Source organism: Lepisosteus oculatus, chromosome 11 (assembly GCF_040954835.1).
Source record: "Lepisosteus oculatus isolate fLepOcu1 chromosome 11, fLepOcu1.hap2, whole genome shotgun sequence".
Taxonomy (NCBI): domain Eukaryota; kingdom Metazoa; phylum Chordata; class Actinopteri; order Semionotiformes; family Lepisosteidae; genus Lepisosteus; species Lepisosteus oculatus.
Genome location: NC_090706.1, coordinates 38217060 through 38242015, shown reverse-complemented (window position 1 = coordinate 38242015; position 24956 = coordinate 38217060). Strand labels below are relative to the sequence as shown.

The window sequence follows — 24956 nt, the reverse complement described above, 5'->3', positions numbered from 1 at the left end:
TATTAATGGCATGTTAAGCAGTGATCTCAGTAGTGACAAGACTCTGGAACACATTGCTAATGTAATTACTACTGTATGAGGCAACGAGCCATTCTTTATTTTGTGATGCTCCGTCAGGAAATCGATTTACCTCATGATTGGACACTCATTTCGGTGTATAAAACATTTAACTGATCGTAAAGAAAGCTATTTCTCTGTGGCCTTCCTGATGACCTGGTGAGATGTACTGTGGCAGGGCCAGTTTCACTTTGTGCTGCCCAGCAGCGCTCTCGTTCTGTGAGTATTCCAGTTTCCCCTCACCTCAGCCTCAAAGGTTGCCATCTCTAATTTGTCCCGTGTGTGTGTGTGTGTGTGTGCAGGATTAGGCTCCAGCCCTGCTTTGCAATGGTGGTTATTGAAAAACAATGGATAGATGACATATTGATTTATTTGCCTGATGTTTTCATCTAAAGTGATTTTCATTTATTGTCCATTTATCCAGCAGGGCATTTTCCTGGAGAAATCCCCTTGGTCAGTGGTACAATAGTAATGCACCTTCCAGGATTTGAAACCACAACCTTCAGTTTCAAAATGATTCAAAAGCCCTAAACTCAAACTTTTACATGATAAAAGTGAAGAGATGTGTAATTTACTCCTGAATCCTCACTCAATGAGCCTAGCTACTGCCCTAATTGCTGTGCCATTGTTTTCTAGAGCAAGATATTGCATAGAAAGCCAAAGAGGTCCACGTATCTCCATTTAAAAAAACCTTCTGTGTTTTCTAGGGAAAGCATTGATCCTCTTATGGAGAAAATATAGGAAGAACCAAAGTCAAACACAGAAGATCTTGGGGTTTTGAAAGGATCTTGAACTGTAGGGCAAAACGTTATGCAGAAAAACTGATTGTTTCAGTTAACAATTAAACATGTTCTCTGAATTCTTGGAGTTTTTGTATGACATGGTCTTAAGCACATTTTGTGTGAGTTTCAGTGACTCAGTAAGTTTATTTGACATTTCTGTTTTCCACAGAGTAAATGAACTGTATGTGGACGACCCAGATAAGGACAGTGGAGGGAAGATAGATGTGAGTTTAAACATCAGTTTGCCAAACTTGAACTGTGATCGTGAGTATATATATAAAATACATCTCTTTTCTCTAAACGCCTAAATACATGTATTGCTTATACAATTGTATTGCTGGTTTTTATTTTGTATTGTGAATCAGTCCTAAAATAAAACAGTTCTGGTTTAAAGTCTGGTTTAATGTACTGTTAATAGAAGAATAGCCCACTTTTGCTTCAAAATGGCAAAAGGTTGATTTTTTTTTTCCACATGCTTAATTCTGTGCTTATGAATTTGGAGGTTATGGATGGAATGAAACCTACCATGTAAATTTCTACATATCCTACATATACATAACCTCAAACTTGCTTCCGGTGTGTATTGTGAACATCTGTGAGTGTCTCCATCCAAACCTGAAAAAAACTAAAGGATCTTCATCTTGCGTTTTAAAAAAAGATGGACATACTATGGCAGTTTTACAAGTTATGGACTTGTAGTTTTTTCAGGAGCCTCAGATAAAAGAGCTGAGATCTTTTCCCAATAAAAGACCAATGATCAATGATCAATGATCGCTGGTTTCTCAGGTCCCATCTACTTGTGGTTCCTGATGGATTTCAGTATTTTTTCTTTGCCGCATCATCACTCAGAAATTCCACATACAAAGCTGCGCTCAGTCCAGTGCTGTTAAATCAAAGGCAGGGTTCAGTGCTGTGTGCCAGGGGCAGAAGTAAACACTGTCTCATTTCTTAACTGTTACTCAGCCTCGAAACTAAACTTTGTGACAGATCATAATGGGTAATATGTGAAATGAACATGCATGAATGTTTCTTGATAGTGATAGTGTGGTGAGCGTATAAGTTAGAATTAATTTTTTTCACATCCTAGGGGTTCTTAAAATTTTAAACCACACTTATAGAAATGTATGAGGAAAAATGAGAAGTAGTTCCTCATTTTAAGTTTGTGAAAGTAGGAAACCAGCCTTATGTGGGAGTTTCATTATTTGCTAATAGCTTCCCTTGAAATCTGTAAAGGAAGTGCATCTTTTGGTCAAGTGCTGACCTGCCTGCTGCTTTCACTCTTAACACAACCCAACCACAGGACAGGGTCTTAGTCCTCTGTCTTCAGTTACCTATGCTGTAAAATCACAAGGTTTAATTTTGAAATAAACAATAATTGTGGATTTACAAGGAGCCATTGCGCACAGGCAGGGCAGGTTTGTGTTCCAGACCTGTTGTTCAGGGTTTGACCTCAGTGTCGTTATCCCATCCATGTAGAAAGCTGCATGACAGTCTGTCCACAAAACCAGATGGAAGTGAAATGGCGTGAACTTTCATCAGTATTGTGAGTTTCGTCACAGCAAAGCAAACTTGCGTACATTATAGCTATGTTCACAGACGCATGGGGCTGTCCGAAAGCCTAGTGCAGTGATGTCCTGTCTGCTACAGTCCCCTGAGTGTGGTGATAACTCAGCCCTTGTTGTAATATTGTCGAGTATAACCACAGATAGATGTTACTGCAGACTGAGTTGTTGCAAGATTGTGGTGATTATGTTGGTGATCTAAACGTGTTTTCTTACAAAACAAATGAGTAGGATGGGTCGTGAACTGTAGAAATTCTGTGACTTGGAAATACTGAAGGACTGAAAGTTCCAGACATCCATGCCTGCATTGTTCTGTGTAACTGTGGCATAATATCAAATGAGTGCGCATAAATCGAGGTATCCGAATAAAATGATACTTTGTTGGTTATACAAGTGTGACAATGAAATGTTAAAAGAAAATAAAGAGAAAATCCTGTTTGCAGTTCAGTTGTCTAATTCATACGACAGTCCTCTCCATGAAATAAATGCCATGCTCCTTTAATAAATATTCAGTCAGGAAAGGGATGAATTATACGATTTTTTGCAATTATTTGTACAGTGACTAATGCTGAGAAACTGCTTTAGTCACTCTTTACAGTAAAATGATTACGCCCAGGCAGGGCCCTTCCAGCGGGAGGATGATTTCTCTTTTCCCTGACCGTTTCCCTCAGAAAGAAACAGTACAAGCGTCCGTTTGTGCCAGTTACGTTATTTCACCGGGCAGGCCAGAGGGTGTAAGTTTAAGTCTTCACCTGTTTTCCTGTAGTGCGGGACTGAAGTCTGATCACCTGCTCACCTCAAGGAAATTAAACTTTCCCCTCCTGTGTGGGGTGATATACCATTTTGAAGATGTATGACACGCAGGGGAATGTGTGCACGTGTAAGTACTGAGAAGTATTGACTGCTTCGTTTGTAAAAGGAAATGTGAGGTTTGCCACATTTAATTCACTGCTTCACCAGATTATGAGAGACTGCTCCCAGCAGGTTTCTCTCCAGTGGTGATTACAGCTTTGGGCCAACATCCCCATAGACATCAGTGGGATCCCTCAGTCCTACACCTTTGGGTAGGATATCTTAGTTCTGTTTAAAACCATCTAAGCTAGAGTGGAAGAGGAGAAAATCCAAAGAAAATCCTTAGATGTAGAACAGACAAGAGAGAAACAGTGTATGTAGCAAAAGGTGTATATGGTTACTTGTTGGTCGTTATTTAATCTGCTCACTTTTAGGATTGTCTCAATTGAGGGATAAGGAAATCAGAAATGATGAATTTTCCACAGGATTTTTTTCCTGTTTTTTGGAGCAATAGTTTTTGTGAGACGCAGGCATCACGTTTAATTTACTGTAAGGGCAGAAGGTAATTATTCTTATGCCATTAACTAATACTTTGTTAGACTAAGTGACTGTTACTTTAGGGTTGAGGCCAGAACTTGGTTCATTTTAAATGTCAACTTCACTGTGAGTTTCTGTGCTTCAGAGTAAACCATGCCTATAAGGAAAATAAATCTATTGCACAGATGTCTAAAAAATACAAAGTGTATCGGAAAGATACAACCTTTTTCTTAATCTTGCTTTTGTATACATTTAACAGTTTGCTAAAGCATGCTTCAGTGCATGAGAAGAACCCTATTTATGAAGATAATATATGCATCTTAATTACTTCATTGGAAAACAATCTGAATGAATAATGCGTCATTGATTTAGAACAGGGAAACCTTGTCTCTTTTACACACATTAATCACTTTTTTTTTACAGGAAGTAAGATAAGATTGTTTTTTTTTATTCTGAGCCTGGAAGATAGACAAAAATAGAAATGACCTTGCTGTAACTGAGATGAATTGCCTTTCAGGCTCTGGCATCCTTTTGAATGTACAGTAATAAGTGATACAAGAGGTTATTGACTTTCCATCATCAGAGCAGAGGCTTTTTATGCCACCAGGGTGCCAGAAATAGCACTTTGCATGAGCCTTGACAAAGTGGTTACTGAGTCGTCCGTTTTCTGTTTTGTTGTGTCTGGGTGCCTGGTGTGGGCAATTCTTGCCTTGTGTGCTTTCCTTTATTGAGCTCAATACATAGAGTAATGCCATGTTGGGCCTGGTCAGCAGACAAACTGCTGGGCTTTCCCAACACTTCTGTACAGCACAGCTTCCTGTGTTATGTGATCTTATTTGGTTTCTTTCACACTTTAGGACAGTTTTGTCATGTCCTTTGAAGTTTATTACTTCTTCTCTTGACACATTGTGGGAGGAAAGTAGATGGACAGGTGCTAATACAAATCAGCTTTGTTTTTTTAAAATACCTTTTGATACAGGCAGCACAAGGCTAGGTTACCAGATTCCAGCCATTACTCTAATATATGGCTTGGCACCTCAATACCTGTCTGAACTTTTAACGCCCTACTCCCCACCTCGCAACCTCCGCTCTTCAAATTCTGCCCTCCTTACTGTCCCCCAAGCACTGTCCCCCGTCTACATTGTATGGGCGACAGGGCCTTCTCCTGCTATGCCCCCAAGCTCTGGAACTCTTTGCCCAAGGATATCCAAGAGTCACCTCCTCTAAACTCCTTCAAATCCAGACTCAATACCTTCTTCTTCAGAAAAGCCTTTACTTAACTGGTTCCATTCTTCCCCCCTTTGCTCTTCTTAGTACCACCTTCCACGGTCTCCTCTATTGTTATTGATGTATTGTTGTAATTGTGTCTTATCTTGTGAAATCTTCTTATTTATTGTTGTAGTCTTCTTATTTATTGTTATTGTCATCCTGTAAAGCGCTTTGAGAAGCCACCTTTAAAGGCGCTATATAAAATGTTGTCATGTCGTCATTGTCATCATATTGTAATATTGAATATTTGGAAGATGTATAAAAGTTGTACTTCATACAGTTAAGAGTGTCTCTTTGTCTGAAAATCTGTGCATTTGTCAAAAGCCAACAACAAGAAGCTTTCTGGGCTGTAGAAACGGTTCAGTTCAAAACATGCAGCGTTCACTTTTTTGGAGCAGTGGCTAGGATCTCTTTACTCCAGACTGGAGGGTTGAGGGTTCAAATCCTGGGTGGGACTTTACTGTGGATCCCTTAGGTAACCCCCTCAGGAAATGTTCTGCCTTCTGCAGGACGTCACTGCAAATAAGAATTTCTCAATTGACTTTCCTGCTTAACTAAAGGTTTTTAAAAGCTGAAAATGAAATCAATCTGCTGGTAGTGGATATTGTGTAGCCAGGGCAGGTAACTTGAGAACTTGCTAGAGAAATCTCAATAGAGTCTAATGCTGTTTAACTTCCTTTTGATTATTTTGAAATGAATTTTGTAGGCTCTGGCTGTTTGTATTTCTTACTAAATGATTCCATTCCTTCTTGCAGAGCTGATATCAAAGTATACCTGAGTTACTCTGAAAAATGCTTCTCTGTAAATACAACTGCTTCTGATGTCTGTCCGTGTCTCCTGATGTCAGAGGTGCACAAGGCGTCAGGATACCGCTGTGGCTGAAGAGGGACAGTTTTTTCTAGGGGCAGACCCAGTCTCATTGGTTTTTCTGCTTTTCTCCTTTTTTTCCTTTGTGTTTCTTCTTGAAGTCGTTGGGCTGGATATCCAGGATGAAATGGGCAGACACGAGGTGGGCCACATTGACAACTCCATGAAGATCCCTCTGAACAGTGGTCTGGGCTGCAGGTTCGAGGGGAAATTCAGCATCAACAAGGTAAAGTCAAGGCCCTGGCTATCGAGAATCAAAAGGAGTGTTTTCAAAGGATGTTCAGATTGTCAGAGCCTCGCATGATTGGTATTGGAGTAAGTGTGTGGAATCCCCATTGCCACAAGCAAGAAAACACGTCTGGACGCTCAGTGACACACGACACGTCACCTGATGCCCAACGATGTATGTTTGGAACGTTAATAATGAATTTGAAGCCTCTGTCAATAGTGTTGACTTGCCTACACAAAGCAACTGTATGTGCTATGTCTAATGCTTGTGTTTGGTGTCTCTAACAGGTGCCTGGCAACTTTCATGTATCTACACACAGTGCCACTGCCCAGCCACAGAATCCTGATATGACCCATATCATTCACAAGCTGGCTTTTGGGGACAAGCTACAGGTGACCAACTTCTGTGTGAAACTGGACCAAAGTGTTGAGTTACAGGGGAAATAATTTATTGGGATGAATTTCTTATAATATTGTTAACACTCAGAAACCTGCGATATTGACAAATCTGTAATTAAAGTGCTGTTTTCAAACTCTGCCTGAAATAATGTAAGGTATTAAAGAAAAGGTGTCCATAGGAAAGCTAAATTGTATTTTAGTGTTTCTAAATCTGCATAACCTCTAGCTTTTCAAATCTAGACAGCAAAAAAATTAACACATTTTGCACAGTCCCTCTGTGAATGTTCAACTCACCTTCATAAAAACTACTGAATTTGTGTAAATACTTCTTTTTTCTGGGTTGGTAAGATAAATGCCAGATTGAGTTTTTTTCTTTTAACCTGTGTTTGTTTTCCATTGTAGGTCGAAAAAGTCCAAGGTGCTTTCAATGCACTAGGAGGAGCAAACAGACTGGATTCTAATCGTACGTAAAAAGTGCAAATCCTGTAGTTTCTCCATCCAATGCAGGGACAGAAACCACAGCTCTCGTTTTGAACAAACTGGGGCTTATCAAGTGGAGGTACTTCTGTTATGAATTAGGGTCCGGATCAGCAACACTGGGTGCAGACTGCCTAAACTCTGCTTAGGACAGGGTTGTGTGCTGGAGAATGCGCACGCTTTGTTCTTCTTTTAGCAGAAATGGTTATATTTGTGGCTACATTTGTGCAATGTGTGAAACGGTCATATTAGTCAAGGTCTCATGAGTCATTTAGTGGTTACAGCTCAGGAGTTCGATTCATCACAGGTATGAGGGGTTTATGTGGATGAGTCTGTAGGGTTTATTTTGTCAGCTGGTGGTTTCCCAGGCTCTGCTATTCGTAAAAGACGCACAAAAGCATTGCTCTTCTCCTTGAGAAAGGTGCAGTGTGGAAGGAGCAAATGTCCATTAAATGGATGCCATTTTATTTGTTACTAATCAATGAGTGTGGCTGGGAGGTTATCAATGCTGCTTCACAGCTCTTGGTTCCTGGATTCGACTCTGGATCGGGATGACTTATGTGTGGAGTCCGTATGTTCTCCATGTATCTGCGGGGTTTTTAGCCTGCTACTCCAGTTTCCTCCCATTACGCCAAGACCATGCAGTTGAGGCTAATGGGTGTTTCTAAATTGCCCGCTGTGTGCATGTGTGTCTGTGTGCCCTGCTTTGGACTGGCACGTATCCTGCTTTGTACCCATTGTTTGCCAGGTCAGGCTCTGGTTCACGGTGACCCTGTACTCGACCAAGCAACGATGAATTACATTACACAGTGACCTTTAAGTGTAAACTAGAAGGTATTGACGTGGTTTGTTAACCCTCTGTGTGCAGTCTCTTTCTACTGCAGTCTCTTAAATGCAGTAGTAGCGTGACATCAAAAGTCAACTGTGTCTCCTTTAATCTGCTCCTTGTTCTTTTCTCTTTGCAGCACTGGCATCTCATGATTACATCTTAAAGATTGTTCCCACTGTGTATGAAGACATGGGGGGAAAACAGAGGTTCTCTTACCAGTACACAGTAGCCAATAAGGTAATAGTCATCCACTGATGTTGAGCTCAAATGGACAGTGGTGTCTTTTAAACACTCCCCTAAGTGGTTACCCCATTGTGAGGCTTTATATGTAAATCTTAGAAAAGTCTTAAAAAAAAAACCTAGCAATTATTCCAATTAAAAATAAAAAAAAACTTTTATTAAACATGAATGGGATGCTGTCTAAGGTGGTGGGCTGCGTGTGGAGTCACTTGTACGCTGGCTTGGAATAAAAATGGCATGTTGCTAAGAAGTGAAACGCCTGCTCGGAGGTACTAGCGCTGCTTGGCGTATACGAGGGGGGCTGCGCTCTTTCCCACTTGGCACGGATCACTGGAGCTGTCCCTCTCCGGCAGGAATATGTGGCTTATAGTCACACCGGGCGCATCATCCCTGCGATCTGGTTCCGCTACGACTTGAGCCCCATCACGGTGAAGTACACCGAGAGGAGGCAGCCCTTCTATCGCTTCGTCACCACGGTGAGTCCTGCCGTGTGCGCACGGGACCCGGGGCCCCCAGAGGTCAGCACGGCCCCCTGCCTTCCACTGAGCACACACCGACGAGTTAGCCAATGAGCACCTTCAGGGAAAAGACAAGAGACGGCTTGTCTTGTCTTATCTTTTGTTCCCCCCCTGCCTGGGTAAGATTTCAGGTCCCCCCACACATGCAAGCAAAAGGCACCTTGCAGGTTAAATGCACTGTCGAACTTTTTAAATACAGTTTTTAATTAAAAAAAGCTAGACAATGCCCAGTTAGTGTTATGAAGAACATTATCGTGCGTCCGCTTTTCAGCCTTAAACCAAATACTTTAAAAGATGTTCTCTTTTGCCACATTTAAACGTTGTGGATGTTCATCTTCTCTTTTCTCAGAGCTCAATATCAGTACAATAATTTCCCCCCCCAAAAACATTCCAGGACCTGTGCAATGTTCGCTTTGTACAGCGTGACCTTGTTTGGAGACAGAGCTGTCAAGGTGGAAAGAACAGACGATTTCCTGCCGCAGTATGTTTCAAGCATCTGATGATGTGGCACCTCCTGATTGGTTGTTTCCCAGCACTGGTGGCTTGTGTCACTGTTGCCACGGTGACCGGTGCCTCTGGACATCTCAGGTGGATTTTCCTGCCGTCTTGCAGGTCAATGAGCGTCTCTTAACAGGCCAGTTAAATGTGATGCCTTTCAAATACACAGTGTAGCGTTAATGAGTTTAGGAGGTCTCTTACACAGCGGCAGGCTTCATGAGCGCTCTTACTCGAAGATATCGGCTGCAAATCACTGACGGAAGGTGCTCCTCTTGCAGATCTGTGCCATCATTGGAGGGACGTTCACGGTGGCCGGCATCATCGACTCCTGCATATTCACTGCCTCTGAGGCCTGGAAGAAGGTCCAGCTGGGAAAGATGTCCTGAGTCCGCAGCAGTGCCACGAGTGCCCTGCAGGGGGCGCCCACAAACTCAACACAAAGAGATGACCGCTAGTTTTCACGCCACTGGGACCGAGCAGAGCCAGTTTCCCAACCTGTCCGTTTCTATTCCCCCGACAAAATAAGAGCAAAGAGCCTCACGGGTTTTATATTTTTTTAAAGTGATAGTTTTGTGTCGTTGTTGTATTTCGCTGTTGGTCTCGCTCCACGCTCGGAGATGAGTGCCCGTGCACTACAGTCAGACAAGGCCACAGGCATCACTCCTGATGCCCATTGTTGTTACTGACTTCATTCCCTTCTAAAGAGGAGCTGACCGCAAGCTGTAGAGCTCAGCTACAAGACACAACTTTTGACAACATATCAAGGGCAAAATGGATCAGAGGCAATGGCACCAGTGTCTGGTGAACTGGAAATGAGCTAATGCAGGGCCAGATGCAGACAGTCACACTGAGAGGCACAGGTGTTAAGAGTACTGTAGGGTTATCAGGACAAATCCAGCATTTTACATGCAGGCTATTTTAATGTGGGTGGTACCTGGTACTGTAGATCTAAATGTGACACCGAGGATGCTTGGGCACTTTAAGTTGCTGTAGTTGCATTGGCATATGTGTGACATCTCACTTGTGAAAGAGAAAATCATGTTCATTACATACATAACAAAAATGCGGTATTGTTTTAAGAAAAGCAAAAATGCTTTTGCCCACAAGGCAGGTTACATTACACAACCTTTACAACTCTGAGAAATACAAGTCGAAGGAGCAGAGTACTGTGCGTGTTTAAATGTACTTGAGCCTATACCAAAAAAGAAGGTAGAAGACAGGAGAAAAGAACACCAGATTCCACAACACCCAGCCTCAATCACTTAATCGGAGAATGTTTATGATCATACGATGCCAAATCAATATCTTCCTACTGCCTGAAATTTAAACAGCTTTCTGTTAAACCCTCATGAGTTTCCTGTAGTAGTATTATTCAGTTAACCCTTTTCTACACTGTTTATACAGAATGTGATTAAAAGGGCAATAGACTTTTATACACAGTCCATAAAGATGATAACTCTTTGATATGATATGGGAACACACACCCTTACAGTTTGCTGATCAACTGGATAAGTATTTCTGTGCCTTTATCCAAGCACTGCTGTTAACAAGTGACTTGAGCTGAAAAACAAAATGGACACCATTCTTTTTTATAACTTAGGGAAGGAAACCTAGCCTATACTACCCAGGCGTAACAACTGAAAAGATGCACGTCGTATACGTTTACACATGTGCAGCCGATCCAAGTAACAACAGTGTTGTGCCACAACATTAATGCGTGAATTTATAATGCCAGTGTCCTTCAGACGTATTAGCTGGGAAATGGCCTGTTTGACTACAAGTCAAATGTAGTGGGTGATCATGTTGTAATCAGCTGTTCGTCGTGATTAAGTTGTTAGTTCAAATCCATGTATCGGCAGTTCCAAGTCCCGACGATAGCAAAGGTGCAGTGCACCATCTGTTGTGTGTACTTTTGTTTGAAAAGGGTATAGTCTCAATTGGAGACATTTTTTAATTAAGTAGTTCTTACCTTCAAACCACTTGGGAGTCAATTGCATTGCATTTACAGTGGAGAAACCCAGTTAGAACTGCAGTAATCCCTGAACACAGACTAATGCACAATATGAGCCTCAGTATTTCTCTGGTGCACCCTCTAAAATGTCAGACGTGTTTTCTTTCTATAACCAAATCTGTGCCATTGTACTCGTGAACACTAAGTCTCAGTATTTTTAAAGCTTTTTTGCACTTTTCGTCACACATCTCTATAAACCTCTCAATAAATGACATATTAAGCCAATGTTACACCCAGGGTTCTGGTAAAAAAGAAAAAGAAAATTCTAAAAAAAATATGACATTGACAATACTCAGGAGTGGACCAGGATGTGCTGAAGTACTTATTTACAACCTTAATCCATGCAACAGTGTGCGATGAAGCTGTTATAGTTTGAAGTTAATGTAAGTCTGTGGTTTGTCAAGAACTTTCCCATTCAACAGAACGATTGGGAGACTCTAATCATAGCTGCCTTTAAAGGAAATTCATATGACAATCCTCCATTGTTTGTACAGTGTGACAGAATTTCAGCACCTCTTTAGTCTTTGTGAAATGAAGAAGGGAGGAACATTCCAAGAGTCTAGGTAGATGTAGTATGGGAATGTGCAACAGTCACCAGTGTCCCATTTGTAGAGATGATTTATTTAAAAAAGTAGATCACTGCCTAAATAATTCCGTACTGTCATGTATTCTAGAATTTTCAGCTGGAACGGCAATTGCTAAATGTTGCGTTTGAGGAAACTAGTTTTCTGTAATTAATGTACAAATCAACAGGTTCGTTTCTTTTGTAACTTTTATTTTCCAAATCATATCTTTTTTTTTTCCAAAATCAAACTGTTGAATGGCTTACTTGAGTTTTATTTTTTACAAATGCTGTGTTTTTTTGTCTCAATGGAATTTGTTCGGTCTCATTCTCAGTGTTGTGTCTCCTTGTGTTAAGTTTTGTTCTGAATGTTTAATAGAAGTTTTGTTTTCAATCGGACAGTCTCCGAGTATTTTGTTGTGGTGGGTGGATATTTCTGAAAGCGACAGTGATGATGAGTTACTGGTGGTCCTCGTGCTTTGCGGGTTTTGCTTGCTCACGGCTCTCGTTTTTGTAGGGAGACAATTCATCGATCTGGTCACTCAGATATCCTGCACATGAAACCAAAATGTTTTTTTCTTTTTTTACTTTCCAGCATGGAATAAACCATGAACCTTTCCACAAAGTGCGTACAGTCCTTTCCAGTACAGTACAGTCCACGGCGAATCGTAATATTGGTGCTTTCTTGGTTTTTGTGGTGTTGGAAGCCAACTCTGATCTCTCTTAGTAATGCTGTCAGTTTCCCAGTAATAACATTGTCCGCTATTGTTTCCTGTAATGGCTACTAAACCAAGCACAACCTCTTCTCGCATCTGTAACTAGGAGCGAGACGCCTGTGCCTTTTCTTCCCAACCATGGTACAATTCCGAAGGTAGGGGATTATGAAATATCATAACACGCATTTTGTGAACAGATTTTATTTGTCTTGACAGTACTGCTACCTTTCAACATGTGGGAAATAAATTATAAACTGTTAAGGTTTTCTTACATGAATACCTGCGCATCTGAAAAATAAAACTATACGTAGCAATCCTGTATAGGAGGGTCAGAGGTTACCATCGCTTTAGAAGCAATGTCCTAGTTTTTTAATACTGTATATGGATGTAAAAACCCCAGGAAAAATAAGAAACAGATGCACCATTTTCTTGTTTTCTTTTTACTGTTTTTTTTTACAAATACCATCAGAAAGAAGCTTACTCTGGGTTAGTTAAAAATAAAAATAAATGGGATGGATAAGATGGAGAGGGTTTTGTTTGAGATGATAAGTGCGCCACTCAGTGGCTGGAAAGCATGTTGTGCATCAGTGAGCTCAGTTCAGTGGTGCGAGGGGAGACGGGGTGGGGCGGTGGACTGAAAGCAACAGGCCCCAGTGTCAGCCTGAGCCGGCCCCTCCCTGCTCTCTGCCCCTCTCTCTAGAAGCTAGAAGAGGCCATGCCCCCGCCCTCTGAGTCCACGTCGCTGGGCACGGAGAAGAAGTCTCCCATCGCTTCCTCAGAAAGCTGGCCGTACTCGTTGTTGTAAAAGGTTTGACCGGACAGCTGGCTCCGGAATGGCGGTTGATCCCTGTTGGAAAGTCCCGATGGATCTTCTGTACTCCTGCTCGCTTGCTGACTGCGGATGGTCAGATTGACAAAGGAAGAGAGACGAGAGAGACACAGAAGAGAGAAATAAGCAACTCGGGCCCTTCTTAATTCCACTACACGTCTTTGTTCCAGCTGGTCTTCCCTGGGCTCACGTGACCTTTATGAGCAGGTTTAATCCACTACGAAGTGGGACACCGTTAGCTACCGTAGTTCACATACTGTCTTGATAACCTTCCTGCAGAGCTGTACACTTGAAGAGTCAAGGTTGCTCTGTCTTAGGTCAGTGCTTGGGAACAGAATCTAGCTGCTACTGGTACTGACATCTCTTACCCAGATTTCTAAAAAAATTCTGAGAATCAAAGTACCTTCTGTTTTATGTGGGCAATGTCTCAAAGGCAAAGCAAAAGCATGCTTTCTTGGAATTGCTTCATATTGGTTAAAAACAATTATAACGATGAATTTTGTGTTCAAAACTCTTCTAGGACACTCACAAGAAGTGATCTTGCAGTCTGGGGAAAAACAGCGATGTCAAAATTTACAGGTGCTTTTATTTCGTTTTAATTTGTAACATTAAGAAAAATCATTTTAAATATTAACATTGGCTGCTTAACATCCTACATTACATTTTTGTTTTTTACTCCGGATACTATATGGCATTTGACAGGTAGAACCATCAGATGCCCAGCCAGATACTCTGAGGCTGATTTCTTCTGCTTAATGCTTCAACAGAGTAGTTTTTTCATGTTTAAATACAAATTTGTAGAACATTTTCAAACGTAACGGACCCCACATGGCAGACTGGGCATGACATTTGAGCATTTGCTACTCCTACCTGAGTGTCGCAGCTCCTCTGTGTTTGTGCTCTATCCTCTCAAACTCCTCCGAGGCCAGAACCATCCCGCTGTCCGTCTGGTTGTCCTGCACAGAGAGATTCAACCTGTCATCACACTGCCTTAATACACAGAGGTTATTGCGGTCTAGTAGGAGGGGTCACCAGGTGAAAGCTGGGAGGCTCCATAGAGTGCTTTAAATGTCATCCCTGACTGTTTGAGTACAATGAAGATGCTAGTTGAGGCGATGGCAGCTTCCAGTTGGCAAATGTTTTGGGTGTCTGAATGCTAACCTGCTGCCAAATTCGCGTTTTCAAACAGGGGTTTTCAAACAGGGGTGCTTAGAGGACAACTGGCATAGTTAGATGCCACACCTCAGAAGGATTCCCCCCACATTTCTTAAATCAAACTCGGGTCCTACTTCCAACAGTAAGACCTTGCGCAGGCCCCTGTGGTTTTGAAATGAATGGACCAGCAACCATCTGGTTAGACTTAATTAGTAAACAAGTTTGACTGAGTAAACAAGGTGATTGAGCTCTGTGAGAGAGAACGCCTGATGTAGACTGCAAAAATCCAAAGATGCAAGTGCCTAGGATGACTTTGAGGGTGATCGGAGGACTACGCAGGTATAAACCCTGGAACAATCGTAGAGGCGAAGAAAAGGCGAGTGCCAATGCTTGCACAGCATTAAATACTGTCTGTTTAATTTACAGAAAGAGCAGACACTTGGATAGATCAGTGAAATAACTCGTGGATATTGAGATACGATGTACCAGCAAAGAGACTGAGAAAAGGTGTGGTTCAAAAGTAAAGGCCATGGAGGTATAGAGAGGGGGAGACAAAGGCGAAAGTGGATGTGGTGCTCACCGGGTGTGCCTTGTGGGAAGTCTGCTCCATGGGATACTCTTCGAATGTCTTGACCCTTGTGCGGCAGACCTTCTGCGGCCTAGCAATCATGCATCCAGTGAAGGGCACGCAATTATAGTATCTGTGGAGATAAGAAATTTCAGACTGCAGGAGGACATACACCCACTTTGCTTGTTTCGTGAAGGAGCTCAGAGAATCAGCTTGAGCTACAGGATGGGTAGTTTCAGCCTATCAGCCATGAGTCTGTGCAAAGACGTGCGTCATATTCTCAGTCCTAAATCCACATGCTCTTAGCTTCCACTTGCAACCTCAAGAACCCATTGTTTATACACTGTCATAATATCATTCTCCTTTCACCAGCCTATTGAACTTTGAATTATCTGTTAACAGTCAGCAAACAATGCTTGTGTTAATGTGAACAGCACAAAGCCCATGTGGTTCACACTTAACAGAGCTTCACACTAAGTTGTGATAATGTTCTGGACATTTATGCATTGAGAACAAACGCCTTTGTGCTTAACTCTCAACCCCGTTGTATCACTCCTACCAAAATATCCTGGCAGCTCGCCTAGTATTAATGATTTTCATACCAGAACTGTAATTCAGGAAGTGACAGCTGTACTTTTTCTAGCTAAAAAGACACCACAACAGTTTTATTCTTCTAAAAACCTCAAGATAGGGAAGGGTCAGTGACATTTAATTGCCACTCCCAGACCCTTCCTTGCTGCTTAGTTCTGCTGAATTCACGTTACAGTGCTCCCTACCTGTTGGGCATGACATTGCAGGGTAGTCTCACGTCACAGTCCTCCTCTTGGGAAGGAGGTCTAGAGGAGGCCTGAGAGAAGCCATCGTCTTCTGAGCTCTGAGATGTGTTGAGAGGGATGTAGTCCTTTCCATCCTGTCGACAACGAAACGGTATTAAAGAGTGCGACAAAATTAAGCTTTCAAGCCGTCTTCGTCTGCTCTGTTGTTTGGTGATGATGACTGACTGAGGTACCTGTTCATTTGGACAGGTTTTTACATTTCTCAGGTCTAAAGCTTAACAGGAACTGTAAAACCCTGCTACATCACAGTCATTAAGGACCAAAAACTTAGAGGTTGCCTTTCTCTTTCCTCTGTCCACACTCTTGTTTGGGAACCCCTGCTTCCCAGCTGCTCACAACCCCCAAAGCTTTCGGCCTCTGGCCCAGCCACGCCTCACCTGTAAGCCGTTGTCCTGAAGCATGTCCCCCAGGATCTCCACCAGTGTGGGGAAGGTAGGCCTCTCCCTGGGCTCGCCCTGCCAGCAGGCCAGCATGATCCGGTATCTGAGAGCAGAGGGAGGAATCTACTGTACAGACGGCCACAAACAGAGCTCTGCGGATGTATGTGCCAGCCTTTAAATCTCCCGTTACGGTCATTATGGTTCGGGCTAATTGTGTATTTTGCACTGACCATACTTTATTTTGCTGTAGTATTTAAAACTATATCAAAGGCAACAAAAATAAAAATAATCAATTCAAGGGGTTCATATTCAAAAAATTTTGGCTCGGTACCAAAATACGAATGGTTGCAGTGGTTGCACGAATAATACTTGTGCAGAAAGGCAGACAGTGGAGGGCCAGTGTTGGTTCAAGACTGTCAGGTGGCTAAGCAGCTCTGAGTTGCACGTTGAGGGCACTGGGACTCAACAGCACTGTTGGAGAGCCATGGATCAGCAGAACCGCCAGAAACGACAAATAGATTTGCAGCCCTGTCCTTGCGCTGAGGACTTTCCAGAACCTGCCGAGAGCTGCTGGACAAGAAGGCACAGCACTTACATTTCAGGGGAGGCGTGTTCTGGGGAGCGCATGCGTGTGCCATCCTTGAGCCTCTGGCAGAATTCCTCGTCTATCTGCACCCCTGGGTACGGGGAGGCCCCTGTGCGCAGGAGGAGGAGGAGTTAGAGTAAGGGCTTCACTCGTGCTCGACCAGCAAACCGTCTGCCCTGTTGTCTTCCTCAGTGCATATTCCCACCAGAAAATAATAGTAATAATATAATAATAATATTTTCTTACACTTATATAGCGCACTTATGGACAATGCACTAAAGTGCTTTACAGGTAATGGGGACTCCCCTCCAACACCACCAGTGTGCAGCCCCACCTGGGTGATGCGACAGCAGCCATAGTGCACCAGAACGCTCCCCACACACCAGCTATCAGTGCGGAGGAGAGCAGAGTAATGTAGCCAATTCATAGAGGGGGGTTATTAGGAGGCCATGATGGGTAAAGGCCAGGGGGAGAAACCTGCTAGGACACCGGAATAACACCCCTACTCTTTGCAAGAAATGCCCTGGGATTCTTAATGACCATTTAAAATCTGCACCTTGGTTTTACGTCTCATCCAAAGGATGGTGCCTTTTTTACAGTATAGTGTCCCCGTCACTATACTGGGGCATCAGGACCCACACAGACCGCAGGGTGAGCGCCCCCTACTGGTTCCACTAACACCTCTTCCAGCAGCATCCTTAGCCTTCCCAGTAGTCTCCCATCCAGGTGCTGACCAGGCTCACGCCTGCTTACAGCAACAAGTATTGCAATATGTTCTAATGCATTTCTAAAACATGCAAGGGAGCAGGAAAAACACGAAAAGCCCTGTTTGACGAAGCCATGGGGAGTCTGCCTGTCTTTCGGAGCGGCTGCTGTGATGTCAGACTGACTCCAGCCAAGTCACCGCTATCAGCTGTTCACTCCACACACGACCTCCCATCTCCCAGAGCCCTCTCCCCCTCACCCAGGGAGAAGATCTCCCACAGCAGGACTCCGAAGGACCACACGTCGCTCTGGCTGGTGTACAGTTTGTCGAAGATGCTCTCAGGAGCCATCCACTTGAGGGGCAGACGGGCCTGAGGGAAAGCAGTAAAGCAATAGGTCAAACCAGACAGAAGGAGTGTGGGGGAGGACTCTGCCCTTTTCTACCCCCCCAGACAAGGACAGCAGCGCACACAAACCACATTTTTAACTCCCAGGCCTAGAACGTACAAGAACAGTACTTAGGCATTGCACCTGTTACTAGGAGGTTGTGGTTTAAAGGAGCTCATTGACAGAACCCAGTACTAAACGAGGCCACGCCCAGTTTGTAGTTGAACAGATGAAGTTTCACACTGATGTAAACCACCTTGTGGTTTGGATGCTAATTAAACTGAAGTTCTAGCTATACTGGAACAAGTAATAGGTTTATTCCATGCTGAGAAGAGAAGAAAGAAAACAGGTGCGAGAGAAGGCCGAAACGTTGTGTTCTCTTTCTTCTCTTTTCAGCATGGAATAAACCTATTATTTGTTCCTTTGCAGCCTGCGCCTGCTGACGCAGTTACCCACTTGAACTATTCCAGATATACTGTGCATGTTATAGAGCAGCATAGCATTGTGGTGCAATTCAATCTATCTCAGTAGTATAGAGATCTCCGGACTCCTTTCAGCAGGTGCAGCAGTTCCCTCCTCACCACCAAAAAATACATTTTTGTCTCAGTGGGAGGTTGTCCCTAAATAAAGATCAAATGATTAAAGCAGCTCCCATACATTTCCTTTGCGGACGTAGTCGGGGTCCTTGTAGATGTCGCGCGCCAGGCCAAAGTCACAGATCTTCACCACGTTGTTCTCCGACAGGAGGATGTTGCGGGCGGCCAGGTCTCTGTGGATACACTGCAAGAGGGAGACGCCTGAGGACTCCATTCTCCCCGTGTCCGCACTAGGAGAACTGAGGCCGGCCAAGCTTTACTAGACAGAAAAGTGCACTTCCAATCTCCTCCATTCCAGCTATGAAAATATTCACGACATAAACATGTCTAGCAGTTGGTTATACACGGTGCCTACATATTAAAATAGCTGCATGCAAGCTGTGTCGCAATGGGTTGGATAGCAGATGTGAAGGAAAAGCTGCCCAGTGTGCCCCTGAGGGAGATCTTGGAGAGCATTTCTTCAGCATGTGAAACGACATCTCTTTGCCTTTAGGTACCTGGCCCAGTCCGTGCTAGTGTGCCAGTTCCTACCTTACGAGATGCCAGGAACTCCATCCCTCGTGCCACCTGGAAGCTGTAACAGATGAGATCTTCCACTGTCAGTGGTGTCTTCCACAGGTCTTCCTCTGTAGGGAAAGGAGAGACAGGTAACTCCAACAGTCCAGGTCCAGTATATACAGTATTCTGGGGGGAGGGGTTAAAAACCCTTTGTTCCAAAAGTACTACTTCAAATTTTAAGAAAAAGGAAATTTCCAGAAAGGGAAATGAGGAATGCTCTGTTTTTTTTTTGTCTGTGATCATGGCTGAGAGGAGCACACAACTACTCCCAGACAAACACGAGCCCAAGTGCTGTGGTTTCCAGAGGGCTGACATCACACCTGCAAGTCGCTCAGCGCCACTGAGCCCCATTACGTCCATGAGCAATAAAACGAATCAGAAAGAAACAAGCCTCACAGTGCAGGCCATCTTTGAGGCGCGGCGGTATATAACCAAGGGCCTTTAAGGCTCAGCTTCTGTTTCACTTCACCTTCAGCTGCTGATTAAAGTCGAGGTACAATGGAGAGCTACTCCCACTGGCTCTTATTTCTTTCCCCTTCCCTGCTCTTCCCAAAAGCTCCATGTCCCAAGACCTTTCCTAGTAAAAAGATGCAAGGACAGGGAATGCAGGAGACTTTCTTCAAAATCCCATTTTGTGCCTCCCCCAACATTTCAAAATGTTCCATCTTCAAAATGGAAAAAAAAGTCAATTTAGAGAAAAAAAAACTTTTCCTCTCGTGCATGATATTGTTGATTGATTCAAATCTGAAATGGGATCTTATTTTCCAACGGCAGACGGGTCATTCGGAAGCTGGAAAGGACTTCCGGCCCTGCACAGGGAGCACAAGGTCCACTCGGCCAGGAGCTGCGTCACCTTTCTGCGGGCCGGGCCCGGCGTTCTGGTTCTGACCGCCCACAGACCGACCCGGAACCGTGCTCTCGGGGGCTTCGGGCCTGCTCCTCTGGTCCACCTGCACAGCCTCTATCATCCTGCGCACCTGGCTGCGGGTCTTGGGGGAGCGGTCCTGGACAGCAGAAGGACACAGCAGCTCAGAGACCGACCTCCGTTTGAGATCGCCCTTCAGTTGGAAAAGTTTCCCGTCGCAGCACAGGAAGTACAGGTCACATTTCAGTAGTGTGGTTAGATCCTAAGGCAGGTGACAGAGAGGTGATATTTGTATAAAGCATTTACTGTGAATCACTTAGCTGAGGCAATCTGAGTGGATAAGCTGCCCAAACCCCCCTCACTATTGTGAGGTGTGAGCCGGGGAGTTTGCTGTAAGGGTGTAGATTAATAATTAATTAATAATTACTTACACTTATATAGTGTAAGGAATTATCATATACTCACCCTGTAAGGTAGGAAGAACTCCCTCTTGGCACGAAGGTAATTGGACAGGTTCCCATACTTGCAGTACTCTACGATGACCAGCAGGGGGCCTGGAGAGCGATGTAGAGATATATTAACATTTATAAGAAGATGGGCAATACGGTATTCAGAAACCTTTTTAAATCACATATTTTTCTCTCCATGAGAAGCGACTAAATATTTTTGTAAAAGTGCAGTATAAATCTTTCAGCAAGTTTATTTTAGGAATACTAAGCTGTTTAAAAGCTATTTTTGAGTTTGTTTCCTTTTTTTAAAGAAAAAAGTGCTGTAAATGTAGCATTAGTGGAAAATAATAAATAATCATCTTTGCTCACCGTTGGCTTTAGTGCAGGCCCCCAGCAAGTTGACCACGTTCAGATGGTGCCCAATGTGAATGAGGATCTTCAGTTCCGACATCAGGGCCTTGTGCTCACTGGCGGTGGCGCCCTCTGCAGGCCCAAGAAAGAAGCGTCAGCCTCTCCCCTATCATCACTCTGGGAACGTAGCGAAGTGCGAGCTAGAAACTGATACTGAGTATGCACACCTCTTCCTCTCCTGCTCTCAGAAGTGTTTGAAAATAAATTCAACAGCAGACGAGTGGCACACTAGGGGTGCACAGAGACTTTCCGAGGATAATTCCTTACACTTATATAGCGCGTTTATAGACACTCCACTCAAAGCGCTTTACGGGTAATGGGGACTCCCCTCCACCACCAGTGTGCAGCCCCACCTGGATGATGCGCCAGTCTGCTCCCCACACACCAGCTCTCAGTGGGGAGGAGAGCAGAGTCATGAAGCCAGTTCAGAGAGGGGGATTATTAGGAGGCCAGGGATGTCAAAAATATTTTAAATGTCACAGTCGCTAAGACTAACTAATCATGTTAGCCCACAAATTGATTTAATGAAGTATTTTTGCATTTGTGTTTTCAGAACCGTGTTAATTCCTCTGTTCGTTGGTGGAAGGACCAGCACGTTCCTGCTGATTGAGTGTGATACCCGACACTACACTCGACACTACAGGACACACACCTAAGTGTCACCTAACACTGGTGGCGGACCTCTACGAAGAACTATGCAGTTTTCAAGACAGCACTCGTCCTTACCGACATTCTCTGTCGGAAAAGCTTGGATCTTCGAAACGGAAACAGTGGGAAGGGATGTAACGGCCACAACTTGCGTCCAGCTCGCACTGTGAAAACCTCACCTTTCAGCATCTTCACCGCCACTGTGCTCAGGCTGTCCGTCTTGCCAATTCCGAAGGCAGAGGCCTCCATCACCTTCCCAAAAGCTCCATGTCCCAAGACCTTTCCTAGTAAAAAGATGCAAGGACAGGGAATGCAGGAGACTTTCTTCAAAATCCCATTTTGTGGCTCCCCCAACATTTTGAGATGCACAAAAATCATTTTTTTAGCCAAAAATCAGGATTCATTCTTAGACCGCAATAAATTCTGCAAACAACAGGAGGCCGTTCATCTCATCTGCCTTAATTTGAGATCAACAGTTTAATTCTATCAATGCTTGGTTTCCAGAGCCCTGCCACTTTAAAAGGGTGCTCACCCAAATCCGACTAAATACTGCCATTTTCTCGTTAGCGGACAACAACTAGAAGATAAGCTTTTTGCACCAGCACGTGTCTCAGTGTCTCACACTGTGTCACCTAGGAGAAGGCACTGTGTTATTTTGGTATTCAAACTGTTTTCTGGGTGTAGCTTTGTAAACATGAAACCTCTCTGGAAGGACAGTTTAGGAGAGCACAGGAAATGTTTTGCTTTTTTTTTCTTTCTGGAAATACACCAACATTTGTGTTTATTCAAGAGACAGAAGGAACATTTGAACAAATGAGGTAATTCCCCTAGGAGGTCGGGCCGAAGCTCTCGCAGTTTCTGAAGGACAAACAACTGTGCAGGTCCAGGGGTCAGGGTTCTGCTCTTTGTGTGGCGTGATGCACACAGACTCACACACAGGGCCTCACCGAGCCTCAGCCTGTCCCGCGGAAACTCCCACTGGCTGGAGTCGTAGGGCAGGTACTCGCACTGCTCCTCCAGTGGCACCTCGCCTGGGTCCATGATGATGGACAGGTAACCCGTCTTAATGTCTGCTGGGTTGGCCTGTCACGGGGGAGACAGAGGACACTTTAATGGAATTGAAGAGGGAGATGGACAGGCTGCTGATGGGAAGGTGGCTGATCCAGCTCATGTATTCTACATTCCCAAGGTTACTGGGAGACTGTTACCTGCTCAGACTTTAAACCATTGTAATTTCTATTCTGAAATGTCTCAGTGAGAAGACGTTACAGAATAGCAAGCTATATTCAATATTCAATATACAGAAATTCTGTAGTGTAAATACACCTTTCTTAATAGAAATGTATTGGTTGCTACATATAATTAACTTTCTTAATGCACTATTGTTCCAGTGTAAGTACGCTGTATTTACATTGTAGGGAATATCCCTGTGTTATAAAGTGTCTTTCTAGCATATACTGCAAATACCTATACCTGTAAATCTTAACATTTGCTCACAAATACCATTAACAACACCAAGAATAAGATTCTGCGCACCGTCCACTCATCTTCAAACTGTAGTAAATCCATGTGCTGTTACTTTACACACAATTGCAGACAATGTAGATTTACACACCCTGTATGACAGTCTCCAGAAAAGTGCAGCTTATTTGAGGAACTCAGAAATCACAGAAACTGCACAGCTGCATACTTGATGCACACTACCTGTACTACAGTACATACAGTACGTACAGCAGATCACCTTTCAAATCCAAGTTGTGTGGCAGTTGTATCCATGATGCTTTACATACATCTTACATTTAGTCCATGCCATGCACGGCCCCTGTTTTTCATTGCTATCAGTATTTGTTTTTCTCACATAAAAGTGGAAACATCACAACTCCAAGATAATGAGAATTTGTTCATATCATGGAGAAATGCACAGCAGCTTCTTAGAAATGAAAATCTATTAAATGTCAATCAGATCATCAGGATCATGAATTAATGGAGTGCAAGCCCACTTAAAAAAAAAAGCAGGAGCTACCAGGAAGAGGAAAAAGGGCCACCTCAATATAAAGTTATATGGTAGATGATCCTGCATCATCCACCCTGCCCACTGGTAATCATGAAGGCACTTAAAATACTTGATTGAAAGCAAGTGTTCATGTAAGGGTTGGAAGAGCAAAAAAAGAGAAGAGTGTAGGCACCCTCTTGACGTTGCAGAAAATGAGGAGGAGGAGGATCCAGAAGAAGACAGCGATGACGCCGGTGCCGATGAGGATCACAATCTCCACGTTGGTCCTGTCGTCCGAGCCTGGAAGAGGGCAGAGGTCAGAGAGCTTCACAGGAAGCGTCTGCACCGCGGCCTGGACACAGACAACACGGCCAGCTGCCTGCAGGAAATGGAGCATTTTCTCTTTACGTAAGTCTGCGTACGACTTCCGCAGTGGCGCTGGGGAGGTTTAAAGAGAATATTTAAAATGCTTCGGACCTCTGGCATGGCATAGCATGGGTTAACATTGCCATCGTGTTATCTAGTGAATTCTTTCAAGCAGCGGCTGACTCGCCAGTTCTGACCCATCCTACCAAAGAGCCTGAAACGTAAATCTCGAATTGACAACTCTATTGATTTCTAAACATGGCACTATCAAGTGGGGGAGTCATAGTTCACAGCTGAGCAGCGCAAAACTACCTTTTACAGCATAGAAATGTCCAAAACATCTAGTAATCTGATACAAACTTATAAATGACAGAATCCATTGTGATTTTTAATTTCCGACGTTATAGTGGTGCATGCATGCCAAGTCACAATGCAATCAGCATAACCAGCTATAATTTCTGTTATGACCACAAACATCACAGGGATAAAACAACATCAAATTGACCTGTTGACAGAGAATTGTAAATCTGTGTGTTGGTTTGAAAACACATGCCATGCAAAAAGCTGTGCTTCTATAATACTGAATAGATTTGTCATAATATGCAGAAACAAATGAACGAAAGCAGATGGCAATATATTAACTAAGATATGTTGTGAAAGTGTCTACCCTGTGGTTAAATTGTCTTGCCAAGATAAAAAAAAACTGAAGCAGAATTAAACTAAATCAAAAACAACAGTACACTCATAGCAGCACTAGAGGGAGCAAAAGAGCATATTAATTCTGAAACTGCTTCCAATGTTTAACTCTCTTCATGTGTTGCCAAGGGATAAGCAAGGTTTTATGAAGGATATTGAAAATATTTGACATTTACAGAGATCAGCAATAATCTACAATCAGGAAGAAGCTCCTCAAAACTGTCTCCCTGCTAGCAGGGCTTCTGTCTTTATTAATTCTACTAAAACATCATATCTTACAGAAGTATATTACCACAGGAAACAGCAGTTTTCTTATGCTAGATCAGAGTGTTTTATTCATTAGTTTTTTCTCCTTTGTGGCAATTCATCAGAAATGCAGTCCCTTTTCAAAAGTGCATTTTAAAGGCTTCATCTTGATGAATCAACCATCAAAACCACTCTTGATTTTGTCAAATTATTTTTTTACTTGATTTCTCAAACCTGAGGATTCAATATAAGTTACAGCAATAACAAATGTTTTCGTGCCAAGAAAACTAGCAGTGTGCACAAAGCGCCAAGAGCTGGCAGGGGGTAGACAAATGTGG

At 43.3% G+C, this 24956-nt stretch overlaps 2 protein-coding genes across 4 annotated transcripts in view; one reads left to right on the top strand and one right to left on the bottom strand.

The window, feature by feature from the left end:
• ergic1 (endoplasmic reticulum-golgi intermediate compartment 1) overlaps positions 1 to 12024 on the top strand; it is a 28639-nt gene extending 16615 nt beyond the window's left edge. For both annotated transcript variants that reach the window (XM_006632065.3, XM_015349890.2), the window contains 7 exons: positions 1009 to 1103; positions 5968 to 6092; positions 6383 to 6487; positions 6896 to 6956; positions 7936 to 8036; positions 8393 to 8515; positions 9334 to 12024. In XM_006632065.3, the coding sequence (XP_006632128.1) occupies positions 1009 to 1103; positions 5968 to 6092; positions 6383 to 6487; positions 6896 to 6956; positions 7936 to 8036; positions 8393 to 8515; positions 9334 to 9441 (718 nt within the window). In that variant the 3' untranslated portion in view covers positions 9442 to 12024. The remainder of the gene's footprint in view (positions 1 to 1008; positions 1104 to 5967; positions 6093 to 6382; positions 6488 to 6895; positions 6957 to 7935; positions 8037 to 8392; positions 8516 to 9333) is intronic.
• Positions 12025 to 12768: 744 nt separating this feature from the next.
• Positions 12769 to 24956, bottom strand: part of flt4 (fms related receptor tyrosine kinase 4) — a 66732-nt gene continuing 54544 nt past the window's right edge. For both annotated transcript variants that reach the window (XM_015349889.2, XM_069196176.1), the window contains 15 exons: positions 23504 to 23610; positions 22265 to 22400; positions 21497 to 21601; positions 20628 to 20741; positions 20275 to 20363; positions 19798 to 19948; positions 18918 to 19012; positions 18448 to 18570; positions 17663 to 17774; positions 16708 to 16807; positions 16110 to 16215; positions 15673 to 15806; positions 14909 to 15029; positions 14044 to 14129; positions 12769 to 13239 (listed from right to left, as the gene is read on the bottom strand). In XM_015349889.2, coding sequence (XP_015205375.2) covers positions 13041 to 13239; positions 14044 to 14129; positions 14909 to 15029; positions 15673 to 15806; positions 16110 to 16215; positions 16708 to 16807; positions 17663 to 17774; positions 18448 to 18570; positions 18918 to 19012; positions 19798 to 19948; positions 20275 to 20363; positions 20628 to 20741; positions 21497 to 21601; positions 22265 to 22400; positions 23504 to 23610 — 1778 coding nt within the window. In that variant the 3' untranslated portion in view covers positions 12769 to 13040. The remainder of the gene's footprint in view (positions 13240 to 14043; positions 14130 to 14908; positions 15030 to 15672; positions 15807 to 16109; positions 16216 to 16707; positions 16808 to 17662; positions 17775 to 18447; positions 18571 to 18917; positions 19013 to 19797; positions 19949 to 20274; positions 20364 to 20627; positions 20742 to 21496; positions 21602 to 22264; positions 22401 to 23503; positions 23611 to 24956) is intronic.